This window comes from Nanorana parkeri, unplaced genomic scaffold (genome assembly GCF_000935625.1).
Source record: "Nanorana parkeri isolate BGI_ZX_2015 unplaced genomic scaffold, ASM93562v1 scaffold791, whole genome shotgun sequence".
Classification (NCBI taxonomy): Eukaryota; Metazoa; Chordata; class Amphibia; order Anura; family Dicroglossidae; genus Nanorana; species Nanorana parkeri.
The window spans coordinates 24,002-39,840 of NW_017307059.1; the positions used below are offsets into that span (position 1 = coordinate 24,002).

General features: G+C 40.9%; 1 protein-coding gene across 1 annotated transcript in view; it reads left to right on the top strand.

Annotated features, from left to right (window-relative positions):
- The window catches only part of STARD9 (StAR related lipid transfer domain containing 9), a 117,705-nt gene that overhangs the window by 18,478 nt on the left and 83,388 nt on the right, over positions 1 to 15,839 (top strand). Inside the window, exons 2-3 of the mRNA XM_018564877.1 lie at positions 752 to 821; positions 10,838 to 10,954. Coding sequence (XP_018420379.1) covers positions 752 to 821; positions 10,838 to 10,954 — 187 coding nt within the window. The remainder of the gene's footprint in view (positions 1 to 751; positions 822 to 10,837; positions 10,955 to 15,839) is intronic.

Here is a 15,839-nt window from a genome sequence, read left to right on the forward strand (position 1 = left end):
ATGCATTCATATGGTGGGTTGTTTTTTTTTCTGACTTCCGGCGGCCCCCGATGTCATTAAAAAAAAAAAACCCTGATCGCAGGGAAAGGTTTAGTCTGCTCGATTGAGCAGAGTAAACCTTCCCGGGAGAAAGTGTTTCCCTCCCGGGCGTCTGGGAGCCACTATCTAATAGCGGGAGACTCCCCGGCGACCCCTGGCAAATCGTGATTCGACCCCCGACGGGGTCGCGACCCACAGGTTGAGAACCGCTGGTCTAGGGGGAATAAAGCTGTATTACTTACCCGATCCTCAGTCCTTCCTGGCTGTTAGACTGGTCTGCACAGCCTCTTCTCCCCCGGGCCCCAGTGGTCTAAGGATCCGTGATGTCATCATGTCTTATGCAGGTCCATTCACATGCATCAAATGTGAGGATACCATGAGATATTCCATAGCCAGAGCAGAGAGGGAGAGGGCTGTTAAATCGCGTTGTTTACCCATATCTTCAGAAAAAAATCACTTCTACTGTCGTGGTAAACAACCCGCTTCCCTATTTATAATGGTCTGGCTCTCTAGCAACGTCAGCCCGAAATTATAGCTAATTATAGCTAATTTGCCTACAAACGTCAGGTGGTCATAATAATCTGGCCACTCAGTGTATATGCTGGGACTTTACATCTTCATTAATGACTGTCATCATTTTTTGTAAGGACAGATATACACTATAATACTACCTGGAATTAACTTTTATACTCTCAAATCCTTTTTTTTTCAGAGAGATTGCAGAAGGAGCAAGAGTCATACTGAATGTCGACGACAAAATAGCAAGGATTAAAAATATAAAGGTATGAATTCCATTAATTTAGTTTTTTTGTATTTAAAGTGTATTTCCAATTTTGTAGTTAAATTTGAGAAACCCACCTATATGTTTGTTAGGTTGTCCCGTTCACACAGCAGAGCTAACACAAAAAATCGTACCTTTCTAGTTGTTTTTCTTGCAGCAAGCCTCTGGGCAGACTGCTTTGAGCAATTTCAAAGTGCACTTAGAGGGACAGACTGGGGAAATGTGTATTAACATACAATGTACCACCCAAGCCGTGAGATGGTTAACTGTTTGTTAGGACAGACAGTGTTCAAAACTAGTTTACAACAATTGATGAGATCTGCCAGCACAGTACAGACAGGGTAAACTATGGTGAACATTTCATCCACAGGGCCCTCCTTAAAGTGGACATTTACCCCCTTTCACTAAAAATCGCATCAACATAAAGCTCTGCATGCTGATATAAAATCAATTTACATTCATTAGCTAAAAAAACATGTTTTTCATTTGCTTACAAATAGAGTTCATCTACTTCCTAGGTTCTCTTCTGGCACAAATTATGTAATGTGTCCAAGCGTGGCATCCTGGGAAGGTTACATCAGCAGAGCATTGATGGGAAATCTCCCTTGAAATCTCAGGAAAAGGCATTTTTCTCCCTTGAGATTATTTGCATGGTCACATGTCCTAGTCACATGTGTCAGAGTTCCAGGAAGTAAATGACTATGGCTTAATCTGCCCTTAGGACTTGTTCACACCATGTCCGGACCATGTCCACACCAGAACAGTTTGTTCCCGGTCCAAAAATGCATCCTAATGTATACCTATGGTATTTTGGGGCTCTGTTCACACCAGCGCAGTCCATTCCGGTCCAGACAAAAAAAATACTGCTTGTCTCATGTTCTTTGCTCTGGAATGCATGTAAACGTATAAAAATGTATGCAAATGCACTGGAACGCACTGGACTGCACCCCAAAGCTCATTTTATATAATGGCTTGTCCATCAACATGTAGAGGGGCATGCATGCATGCTATAGAGGCCAGGGATATGTAAGCAGCAATCAAGAGATTGCTGTCTAAGCTGTAGGTTGCAGTGGATATATGAAGGTTGCCTATGGTCACTGTCTGCATCTGATAACTTTTGCACTTTTACTGCACTTTTACCGCATATATATTTTATTATTTTAACCCATGTTGGCCAAGGGGAAGGACTGTTTGCCAAATTTGAGCAATTTGAGCAGGTAATTCCATAGGCCTAACATGGGTCTGTACAGTACATTTTTACCTCCATTGCAAGATGGAGGAAAAAACTAGACAGACACGGGTATTGGAAGAGTAACATCTGATCAGCACGGATCCCCTGCTGATCAGAACTGAGGACAACCATGTGAAAGGGACCTTATATTTCAGACCTCATATACTGGAGAGTGTAAAAATAAGCTGTACAGACCCATGTTAGGTCTATGGGTCTGTACTATACTTTGTGCTCATGTTTGAATCTCCAGTGCCAGCCCCAAGATTCAGCATTCTCCTGAATGGGAGAAAGGCGGCTGAAGAATGCAGCATCAAAACTGACTAATGTTGCAATCTTAGTTCATATTAGAAACAATCACTGCTGAATGGTTGAATGTATAATGCCATAAAATACTGCAATATCTATTTTGGCCCCATCATCGGGATAATTCCGCAGCCATTTATATAACTGCAGCAGGAACCAAGTTTTGAACCCACTGTATATAGGGATTTGTTATCAACACTTCTGTTATGCATTGAATGTCATTACCAGAGGCTTGGCTATAAGAGAGCCATCATTTAATGGGTTGCTGCTAGAAGTTGGTAATTTCTTCTGTTGCATTTTCCCTTTTTAGTGTTGCCTTCCAGGCTGCTAGCAAACTCAGCACTGTCTGGAAGGCATTTGTTCCCAGCACATGATGCTAAATCATAAACATATGTGAACGTTCTTTTTCCATGACCCTCCCTGTTCTGCATCCCAGGAGACCACATGCAGATCAACCCTAAGGGTCTTGTTCTCCGATAACCAATCTTCCCAGATAATGACCCATTGCACACATGGCTGATATTTTTATCACGATATTGCTCATTGGGATTCTGCATTCTTGTTTATGTAGATGGTGTACATGATTATCTTGAAAAAAACACAGCCCGCATTTGTATGGCAGAAAAATATGTACTTTGATTTGCAGTTACTTGTAGGTTCTTTTATACTTAAAGACATCAGTATTTATATGTACTCTAGTATGTACAGCTTTGTCAAGTGTTGATGGCATTAACTGCTTATGGGAGAAAAAAAAGTTCATAGAGCTAGTATAGAAATGACCAACCAATCATCTGTTCTTTCTATTGGTGCAGAGATAGCAACAGTCATATGCACCAATGTTGATATTAATAGTCAAAGCTGTTTTGAAGGTTAGATCAGCCTTTCTCTACCAGGGTGCTATGGGGCCTTGGGTGCCTTCTGGCTTTCTCAGGGGTGCCTTAACATTTTCACATCACATCATGCTCTGCTATGGTGCAGGTGGTCGAAAAACACCTTGAAAAGAATGACTCCAGGGAGGGCGGGATCTATTGATTAAAAGGACAGAAGGTCACTTCCATCCATATATACATGTCGGACACCACGGTCCACACAAACCAGGGGCTGCACACCTAATCACAGAAAACTTTGATCCATTCCCCTCCCCCTGGCGAGCGCTGGAACTTTGGACTTTGTCCTCAGAACTTTTCACTTCTATCCAGGCCTGCTCCCTCTCCTGCCCTCTACCTTGTTGCCACAGTTGTGTCTCCTGATAAGATGGTAGGACTCTGATGTGAAGGGGGCTCTTGATATGATGGTAGGGCTTTGATGTGGAGGGGGGGACTAATGTGAAGAGGGATCCTGATGTTAAGGGTGCTCCTGATAGGATGATAGGACTCTAAAGTGAAGATGGCTCCTGATTTGATGGTAGGACTCTGATGTGGAGGTTGGGGCGGGGGGGTTGACTTATGTGAAATGTGAAGAAGGCTCCTGATTTGAAGGGGACTCCTAATATGATGGTAGGACTCTGATGTGAAGGGGGCTCCTGATATGAAGTGGGGACTCTGAAGTGATGGGGGGCTGATGTGAAGGAGGGGACTCCTAATGTAAAGGGAGACAACATAATGCTTGCAATGGTGTGTGTGTGTGTGTGTGTGTGTGTGTGTGTGTGTGTGTGTGTATGTATAGATGTGTTTCTATATAGATATGTATCTATATATCTTTATTTGCAAACTGTACTTTGAAACATTCATTTAAAAATAAACAATGATGAGTGTATATAGACATTGAGCAATTTACATTGATAAGATTATTTAAAATGCATCACATTCATATCTGTATATGCCTATAAAAATACAATGTAGTATTGCTTTTGGTGATGGTGACCTTGGGACAATGAAAAAAAATTGACAAGCTTATTTAAAGGGTACCTTTTGTGCAGAAGAACACATTTTGACCTGCATGTTGTTGTTATTATCATTATTTTATTTTTGTTTTTTAATTCAAACCCATATAAACCCACCTGCAGCCGCAGAGACTCCTTCATGTCTGGCATACTTTTGATGCTGCAGCTTTTAAATTTTTTTTTAAACACAATGCTCTGCTTGTTCGGCTGAGCCAAAGTGCAGAAGGACTTCGACTCTGACTCGGCTGAGCCAAAGCACCGGTAGCTCGCTCGCTGCCGTTTTCCCCTATTTTCATAGTGAGTGGCATTAGGCTCGGCACCTCCGAGGTAGCGAGCAGAATAGAAAAAAGTGAAATTAATGAAAGAAAAAAAAATTCGGCCAACCTTTCTCCACGCTTCGCCTCCACTACGGCATATGCATTCGGCTCGACTGCTTTCGGCTGCTGTACGGCTATTGTGAATAGCCCGTACAGCTGCCCTTCGGTTCGACTGAACCGGTGGGCCGAGGCGGCCCAAGCGAGCCGAAGGATCAGCCAAAGCTACAGCTGGATCCTTCGGCTCTTTAGTGAATAACCCCCTTACTTCCCGTATGAATAGAGTGAAAACCTTGTAACCTGACAAAGTATAATAAATATAGTAGATAAAAACATGTAATAACACCTATAATCTAGAGCATATTAAATGACAATAAAGCAACAAAGTATTGTGAAGCTGCAGCCTGTTTTGCTGCATGCTGGAATGTAAAATCCATCACCTCCAGTACATTTGATCTTCTATTGTTAAATCGGTTTAGGGGTCAGTGGCCTCTCTAGCTGGCATGTAGCATTTCTGTCTTCTGTCTTCTCCTTGCCTTGAAATCTGATCAGGAGACTTTCCAGACTGAAGTGTGTCTGTACCAGAGTCTGACTGTTCCATACAGTGCTTTCATATGTTTGATACCTGTAATTATCATCTCTTCTATGTGTGTGCTGCATATTTAGTTGACAGGTAAAAAATGGTTAGCATATGGCTTTCTCTTTTATTGTGCTTTTTTTCTAAATGTGGTCAAATACAGCCCCCGAGGTACAAAAAGCTACATATACTGTATATAAATATAGTTCTGCTGTACAATGAATTGCAGGATGCATTAAAAAATACATTTAAAGCTGCACTCCAGGCAATATATTTCTATATAACCACAAAGCATATAAACCTACTTTGTGTGCACCAAATGCCTTTGCAAACCCAGTTATATTAAAGTAGCAGTGACATAATAATTGTGCTGCACATAGCCTGTACAGAGTTTGGAGCTGAGGGAGGGAACCCACAAGCCCCACCCACTACAGGCTGAATGCAAAAAAACTACATGAGGGGGTGGATACAAGACCAGTCACCCTACACAAGGAGAGAGAGCAGAAATGACTGGTCTTTATCACAGGAAGCTACTGCACAGAGGCAGAGTTTCATGCTGGGTTATTGAACTTATTTAAAAGAAATACACAATGCTCACCAAGATTCAAGGAAGAATAAACGTGCCTCTTATATTTAGATATACAGGTGAAACTCGAATAATTAGAATATCGTGCAAAGTTCATTTATTTCACTAATGCAACTTAAAAGGTGAAACTAATATATGAGAGAGACTCATTACATGCAAAGCAAGATAATTCAAGCCGTGATTTGTCATAATTGTGATGATTATGGCTTACAGCTCATGAGAACCTCAAATCCACAACCTCAAAAAAGTAGATTATTACATGCAATCAATAAAACAAGGATTGTACATAGAACAATATCGGACCTCTGAAAAGTACAAGCATGCATATGTACTCAGTACTTGGTTTGGGCCCCTTTTGCAGCACTTACTGCAATTACTTTTGCACGATATTCTAATTATTCGAGTTTCACCTGTATTTATTATTAGCTTTAACGATGTATTGATGAACACGTAGTTTTAAACAATAAGTCTCACCTTGTATTATTTTTCACAGCTCAGTCACCTAACTCCTACAGTGTATGTTGCTTTTTATCCCTTGCTTTTGTGTGGAGTACAAACTGAGATATAGACTTTGACAGCTCACTCTTCTTCATTGCCAATGATGCTCTGAAAAGAATATGGCTTCTTGATTGACAGCTCTTCTCTCACTGTCACTTCCATTTCTAGTGCCTGTACTGATTCCTGTGAGTGGGTACCCCCTCCCCATGCATTCCTCTGATCTGCCTGTGTCTAAAAGTTGCAGGGACACTGAGATGAGAGCTGTGGGTCAGTAATAACCAGACAATCGGGTCCAAAATCAGCAGGCAGAAAGCACAACGAGTAGACAATATCCAGAAATCGGTCGAAGGGGGAAACAGGGTCAAACGCATGAGATCAGAACAGCAGGTTGGCTTGCGAGTATTAAGGACTAGTTGAAGACCACTCCACAATCTGTCCATGCCTCACTCCAGTTTATACAGGTGGTTTAGCGCTGAGCATGCATGCACATCAACGTACACATTGTTTAGCGCATGCGCACCTGCACACTAATGCACATCAGTCTGGGATCCTATGCACAGGGCCATGAGCCACAGTAGGTGCATGTGCTCAGGCCTGCACTGGTTTTATGGTGCTTGAATGAACTGAACTTTCCTTACAGCTAGGCATACGTGTTGAACATTGAACATTGGCTGTACATATCAGGTGAAAACTATTTTCTATCAATAGAATTCTTCACAAATAGAACCTGTTGTGTCAGACCAACTTTGCTCTACTTTGAACCATAAATATGCTGAATCTCCTTAAGGCCTAGCAATGCACACACACACATACACCACGCTGTATTCTTAAGATAGGAATACCCATACCCCGAAAAACCATTTATCTGTAAAGCCTAAAGTAGGGTATACACGGTTAGAATTTTGTACGAAATACGTTTTCGAATATCCATTAGTATGGTGCAATCGACAGATGAAACCGTCAATTTTCCTGAAAATTGTCAAAAGCAGTATGTTGGAAAATTTTTCTCAAACGAATTTCTAACAGTCAATGTGGTTTTCTTTTGGAAACTCCATTTGTTCCAAAATAGAATGTTAAATAAAAGCGAAAATTAAGCGAAATTTCAAACGACAATCGGAAAGTTTTTGATACCTGTACAACGTTGGGACTGTATTTTTCATATAAAAATTCACTAAAAAATCTACCCATGTGTGCCCTGCTTAAAAAAAATTTCAGATTTAAAGTAGAATTGAAAGTGTATTTCCACTTTTGCATTCAAATTTGAGAAAACCCCACTGTATGTTTGTTGTGTTCATCCCCATAGAAAGACTAGGGACATACAGACCTTCCCCTCAGTAAGATAGAATGCTTCTAGATAAAGGGTAAGCAACCTCTGTTCTACAACTACACTGAAACTACAAATTCCTTCATGCATCTGTCTCTGGAAGTCATGCCGTTGGCTGTCGGAGTCTTGCAATGTCTCATTGTTGTTCCACAACAGCTGGAGTGTGGAGGTTGCCTACCCCTGTTTCAGATCTTTAACCCTTTGTTAGGACAGACAGTGTTAACATCTAGTTTACAACCGAATGAGATCTGCCAGCACAGTACAGACAAGGTTAATTATGCCAACATTAACCTGCCCAGCCCCCTCTCCCTTGCATTTCAAGGCAAAATTCAGTACAGAGAACAACATTTCTTTCATCATGGAGCATGTATTGTGCAAGCAGCAATTTTAAAAAATGTTTTAGTTCTGCTATGTGAATTGGAACATGTAACAAATATAAAGTAGCTGTTATCCCAATTTGGCTGCAGAAGTGGAAATATACTTTAGGCAAAAAAAGTTTCTAGTTTTGGATTGCGGAGGTAATGGAACCTCTGCCAGGTGTCCTCCACTGTCCTCCATTGTGGAGATGCAACCTCACTATTTATCCTACTGGCCATTGTTATCGTAACAGAAAGTTAGGGGAAATCCAACATTTTATGGTCACTGGCATAGGGGTAGAGGGGATACTTTTCAGTGGAGACATAATTTATGAATACAGTTATCAAAGATGGGATTTCCCATCATACTGAGAAGATATCTACTCAGTTTCTATCAGATCTCTGGGGCAGGTAGTAGAGAACTTTCTCTGATCAGGGTGCCAACATCAACAAAAACACAACAAAAGTATTAACCCGTATTTCATTCTGTCCAAATCTAGAAGAAATCTGCTTTAAATTCCCATGCTACAATAGGACATTTGTTTTACAAATCTAGATTAAAACAGCCTATAAATTCATGTTCTCACCTACTCTACAGAATGACAGCTGCAGTTTGGATTGTATGAACAGCACCTTCACTTTCCTTTGCAGTAACACTTGAAAATGAGCAATGCAATATAATGGAAGTAGATCCTGGTCATATAGAATGGTCATATGGGAACACGTGTTCTCTGGTTACAGCAGGTCATTGTATTGCTATGATGATGTTTCAGGCTGTGGCTGTTCATTTGTGTGAGGTTTTCACATGCTTAGTATAAAGAGATGAAATTATATACCGGGGTGGTAAGTCACAGCTATAGCGAGAGAAGGCCTTCAAAGCCTGCTGTAGTCATATTGAAATAATAAAGAGAACAAAGCAGCTGTGTAATGGAAACATCTGTATAAGATTTAATATATTAAGCAACTGTAACTCAGCAAGTGCTGGAAAAGAATTCAGGTGCAGAATACAGTTTTCCAAAAGCAGCTCGTTCAGCTGGCTTCGATTGTTCAGCCAGTGGACTATTGTTCCCATGAAGGGAACCATACATGACTTGAATTACGGCCAGCTCCTGCTGAATTGGATGAAAGTCTAGCCATGGGTGACCCTGTTGGCAGCACCAACTCAAGAAACTTCAACTGAAAAAGGAACAGAGTGGAAAATTGTCGACTGAACAGCAACTGCATCCATTCAGATGCAGTCACTGTTCAGGTATTCAGATAGCTGTCTAAATATAATAGCCGGCAGAGGAGATTTTGCCATCCATGCTGTTTTGCGTGGATTGGGAATTGACTGATTTTTCTAATTTTTCCCTACAGGGCTGCATAAGCAAAATCTAAGCATGTATGACTAGCTTTACAGTGAATTTGTGCTCAGGAAATCTTTTAAAAGGACTAGGATGGTCATTAAATAGCAGGCACCATAAGTGCCCATGTAGTCCTAAGGACTGTCTAAACCAGGGTTGGGCAAACTCCAGCTCTATGATGGAACACATTCTTTTTATCCAAGTTGGAGCTTACATCCAAGTGGGCACAGAGGTACAGCAGGAGCTGTAGTTCCACCTGCATGTAAACAAGAAGATATGCTGTTGGAACTTCTTCAACAGCCTCACAGAGAAACACAAGCACACAGTTTGATATGCATGCTGCACGTGGCTTGAAAACAGGAATGAAGCCACAGCTTTATTCTCTACCTTATTCAATACAATAGAGTATGATACCATAGATACTGTATAACAGAACTTAAAAACACTGCCATCTAGTGACCAAAATTGTATACTGCAGGAGTTATTGCTATAAACACACTAATGTGTATTCTAACATATGCAGGATTTAAAAAATGTTAATTTCTGGTGGTGGCTTTTGAGTAAGCAGAGTCTGTAACTGCTTTAACATTAGTAAGTTCGTTGTGTCTGGAGTTGGGCTTTAAACATGAATAATGACCATAACCTAAGATTGTTAATCATTACGACACTGGGGAAATGGTTGATGAAAATGGGTGTTGTGGTCAAATGTAAATAATAAATTATAAAGGAGAAATCACCATGTACAACACTGACTGTGTATTGATTTATATTTTAAAATCGATTTTTGTTGATACATTTGTATTGGAGTTTTCAGGAAAAAACAAATCAACAAAAGAAAAATTTACGGCAAAGCGTTACCATCTTCCTTTAAGCATACATACCCTGTCTAACACTGCGAACATTAGAATACAAATTGCAGTGGCTGTTTACAGATCAAGATATATAGATATATAGCATATAATATCATGTCACTCGAAGACAGTCAAACTTTTATGAAAGTAGGAAAGAATAAGAGCATGGACAAAGAAGCATAGAACCAAAAAGAAAACAGGAACAGTAGACCTAAAGCTAAGCCCCGATACTGATGACTAATGCCCACAAACAGTAGGAACATTCCACGACAATAAAACAATTAATTGGATTAAAGATAATAAAAGAGGGGATAAAATTTGCAGTAAAGTCAGAAAGACTCATATACTGTAGGTGAGGTCATTACAAATAAATATGATGCAGTCGTTTTGTAGACGAGCCAACAGGTCCAGATTTTACTAAAGAGGTCATGTGTATTGTTACCACTGTTGGTCAATTCCTGCAGAGCACATATCTGGTCTACGTTGTGAAACCAGGCCTGCAGAGAAGGGGCTCTTTGTGTTTCCACCAGTGTAGTGAAATGAGAGATTAGGTCAAATTCAATAAATGAGGGGTAAAAGACTGCTTGTAGTGACCAATTGACTCGCCTGTTATTATTAGATTGCACTTTATATGCAAGTGATGGCATCCATATGATATACCTGTAAAGTGGATGTTCCAAGTTGATCACTTGTACTTATGTAAAAATAGATTTGATTTTTCTATGTCTCATTGTATGTATTGCTTTTCTCAGCTGGATTATAGAGCAGATGGCTGCGGGGACACCAGAGAGCGGCACATGGAATTTGGCTTCGATTACTGCTATTTCTCTGTAGATCCTGATGATCCAAAATATGCATCTCAGGAAGTGGTAAGTCCCTTGTTCATATTATTTACATAGTTGAAACACATTTATTGAATGCAGCCACTGGAAAAATACTGTACATCTTTCTCGCTGCAAGGTACATCTTTGTACTGTGTTCAGATAAGATCTCAGTATTTTGCTAAACTATATTGTAAGTCTTTTTTCAGATCAAAAAACCTTGTTATCTGTTTATAGTCCATTTTATATCCTTTCTGTAAATACAGCTTTTTCATGTCTTCATGCTTCTAATTCCCATGTACATAGAGCAGGGATAGGCAATATTGGCACTCTAGCCCATGAGGCATTACAAGACTCTGACAGCCAGATGCATGACTTCCAAATGCTGTGTGGGGGTCTATGCTGAGGTGTGCAGACTCTCAGGTGGACTGTGCAGAGTCTATGGTGGGCTGCGCAGGCTCCCAGGTGGCTATGCAGTTTCTTTGGTGGGCTGTGCGGACTCCGGTGGCTGTGCGGGTTATCAGGTGGACTGTGCAGGTTCTATGGTGGGCTGTGTGGGTTATCAGGGGGACTGTGCTAGGTCTATGGTGGGCTGTGCAGACTCTCAGGTGGACTGTGCAGAATCTCAGGTAGACTGTGCAGGGTATATGGTGTGCTGTGCAGGGCTCTCAGGTGGCTGTGCAGGTTCTATGGTGGGGTGTGCGGCTCTCAGGTGGCTGTGCAGGTTCTATGGTGGGCTGTGCGGCTCTCAGGTGGTTGTGTGGGATTGATTGTAGGCTGTGCAGCTTTCAGGTAGCTGGTGCAGAGACTGGTGTAAACAGGCGCCCCCATTCGTAGGAAGGCTGCTGGGAACCTCAGCAGTCTTCCTGTAAACAACGGTGCCTGTTTTACAGCAGCGCCTGCAATTTAAACATTTCAAGTGCCTGTATTGGCGCTTAGTATCTGGACATTTTCTTGAGTACTCGTGAAAATGCCCAGTATGGGCACTGATACCGTTATCCGTGCTTCCCTAGTAACAATTATACTATAACAATTATATTATAGTGATCCAGCACTTCTGGTTCTAATTTGTTTTTTTTTGGGCATTCTACTCTAGTGCGGTTGTAGTGCTGTGCTACAGTGTTACTACTTTTAAATGAGTAATTATTACTTTAACAAAAATCCTTTTTGTTCACGTAGACAGAAAATGCAGACACTTCTCTGATAGTAAAACAATCATATAAGTTTGTTTTGCTCCATTCTTTCATTTAGCATAATGCTAACCCCTAAATGGGTTTCCTGTTTCAGACCCCGAGCTGGAAATTAGTTATTTACAGCGCACCGTTCGTGCCAGAGCTTTGTTTTTCAGTGAAGCTCATTGTTTACATTGGGATAAAATCACTCCTATCCTTGTTTGTAGAATAGCAAAGCAGATTACAGAGGGCGATTTGGCTGCTATGACATTGTACAAGAACAAGGCAAGCTGAGGCTTGTCTTATGACCTCCTACCTTGTGGCTCAACTCAACTATCCCATTGAAGTCCAGGCTGGTACTGGATTGTTGTGTGTTCGATTTGGTACATGAGAAGAGAACAGTGGAGACCTACAATCATTGTTTAAACAAGGATAACGAGTGGACACATAATGAACAATAAGCTTTGAAAGCTTAGGTTACGACTTACAACTTGCTGTAAACATTCCTCATATGAAGACTTCACCTGTTTTACTTTGTTTTGGCGGATCTCTAGTATCGGTTATGTATGTAGTAAAGGTGACCATAGACATGACTTGGGTATGAGCCCACACCGTTGGCTCTGCCCTTATCTTAAAGGATCAGTTTGTGGCAAATGTTTGCAGCATTGTGGAACTCAATGTAATAATCTCTCTTTACATGGAGTACATGTGGATGGAACATTGTAGGAGTCCAATAATAGGGACATAAAGTTAAATCTTAAAAATGTATTCAAGGACGTTAACTATTAAAATGTATCTTATTTGTGTATCGCTCGGCATTAGAGCCTTAAATCATCTCTGAATTGGTGCTGTCACTGTCCTTCCTTATGGAGGGTGGCTACTTTTGTTCCCCGTGGTCCCTGTGTGTGTTGTAAAGTAGCCACCACTCCAAGCTCACTCCCGTAATAGACTACTTCCATCTCACATTTCAATTTGTAAATAAGTTTTAGTCCATCACAGAAGCAAGCTTGGGGCAGTGGCTACTTTACACACACAGTGATTCAGATCTGATCCATTACCATTTTGTTTCCGCCAACAATTTTCACATTAATACCTTCTCTTCTCTCCTCCATGATTCATTTTTTGCAGAACCTGTGTTGGGCTTTTTTCACTTCAGACTGGTTTTGCATTCCCATACAAGTCTGAGTATTGTGGTAGTTTGGGGAATTGAGCACAATGGTGGGCGCCAAAAGACCACTCTTGAAGCCATCTTCCACATAAAAGGGCAGTCTTTTATTCACACAAAGGCCAACGATCCGTGTACTTCACATAATAACCCACTTTTCTTCAGCATAACATAACAGTTCACTTCAGTTTCATCTCCCCGACATCAGGCTGTCCCATACACTCCCAATGTCTTAGTCTCAGGATTTCACTTTATTTCTTCACAAATACAGTCCTCACTATCGCTCAGTAGCTTTCCTCAGCTCCAAGCATCTCGGCACACACCCGTGTGATACTCCTACTGCTCACACCTCGTGGGTCACTGACTCTGTCTTTCAGTCTCTGGAACAGGTCCCGTTTGGTGTCACCGACCCTCTCGACCTCTTTCAGCCTCCCCCAGCTATTCCACATGTGCTTCTAGCACGCAGCAGAATCTGCCTGTGGCTGTGCGCCTCCTACACACCTACAACTCCCCTGAGCTTTGGTCCAGACTCCTAATAAGGCTGCTCTCAGCCCACCTGATCCTCCTATCTTTGTAATTGGCAACAGCTGGCCCCAGGACTAGAGATTCCATCCCGCTACAGTTCGGAAGACTTGGAAGAAACGGAAAAGTCAGTTTCTTCCTTGCAAATGTACTCACATTCTGGAACCTCTCAGCCACTCTAACTGAGAGTTCTGGGTGACTGTGTTGCCAAAATACATCGTGGCATTGCCACACATCTCTACAGTATACAAAACCTGCTTGAAGCAGGTCAGCTGCAGCTCATATGCATCTGTCATTGAACTCTGAACAATCGTAGAAGTATCACAAACTGATTCCAGCCCAACGCCCATCAATATAGGTCCCTGGTCTGAAAGTGTTGTTGCATAGAGGACACATGTGCAAGCATATAGCTAAGTTTTTATATCTCTTGGAAGAAATTGTCAGATGTTTCTGCATTTGTTGCTGTCTCTGCAGTAACAAAGGTGTTTTTGACAGCTGGAGACCCCAGTTATATGTTTGATTTTGCTTGGCTTTGTAATGAACAATGCAGCCAACAACATCCTAGAGAGGTATCTCAGATATATCAGATTTAAGTTCAGTTTGCCATTAATCAAACACAACAGAAATATTATTTTGGGATGGTGCTAGCTTTTGAGACACTGTATGTTGGAAATGTAGCCTTACTCGTTTTACATGGGCATGATCTTGTTGTGGTATTGTTATGGTTCACATGGAATTTCAGAAGGAGTTTGCCTTTGTATTACTACAGAAGGGAAGTGGTTCCAGTTTTAATCAATAATCCCATTTATTAGCTATTTCTATGAGGTCCTGAGAATATCTTGAACAAGCAGTAGTTGTTAAGCATATGAGGAGTGTTGATGGAGAGGAACAGCTCTGCTCAGAATGTGAAGTATCTTTAAGAAATGGAGATTCCTGGTCTCTTATCTATCAGTGCCAACCCCACAGCTGCTCTACAATAGCTCTAGTAATGACCTGAATTTTACAGGCATCACATCACTTTCTTGGCTTCAACACCAGCCATAGTTGTTGTTTGTGCATTTCCATGTGTTTCTACTTCGACTGTTTTAGGGTTTAGCTTTTGTTATGTAATAAAGTAAAAAATTCATTCTGCCTGTATGATTTTTTTTTTCCAACTTTTAAACAAAAATTGGCAAAATTTATTAATTTATAAGGGTTTATACTTTATTTTGAAGTTAGGCCTCGTTCACACCATCCTCAGTGCGTTCCGGCATGATTGTGGCTGGAATGCACTGGATCATATTGCGGCCGGCTCAGTTTGTTGTAGGGCGGGAGGGGGGTATGAAACCGATTAATCGAACTTAATAATCGGCTAACTAATCGATTTTGAAAATAATCGTTAGCTGGCGCTCTACATGGCATATCACCAGTAAGCAGTAAACGAATTTTTACAAATTTTGTTTTGAGATATTTTTAGATTTTCAAGTACAATGGGATATTTTACTTTGACTTTTTAAATGTAAAATTTTCATATCAGAGTTCTTACTTTAAACTGCATTGTAGTTGCTTACAACAAATCACTGGTTTATGTTCAATCGGGCACAAAAGACAGTAGGGCTGTTATGCTCTCCAGCTGTGGTGAAACTACAAATCCCATGATGCATCTCTCTCCAGGAGTCATGCCTGTGGCTGTGAAAAATCTTGCAATGCCTCATGGGATTTGTAGTTCCACCACAGCTGGAGGGCCGGAGTTTGGCTACCCCTGCTCTACAGTATTACTGTTCACTTTGATATTGTATCTTGATCTTCCCCTATCACCTCCTGTGGTGCTGTACAAAGTAATAGATAAAACCAAGGAAGGTAGTATTAGTAATACAATACATGAAATGTTCCAAAGAGCAGTACATACAATTGTTTAGCCAAAGAGGATTAATAACAAGAAACAAATACCATTTGTTGCTACCATGTGATCTCTGATAGCATATTACACCCAGACGCTTTGGAAGTTGTACTTTTCAATGAATCCTGCTGTTTTTTTAGTGTACGTATATATGTATGTACTGTATGTGTGTGTATATATATATATATATATATA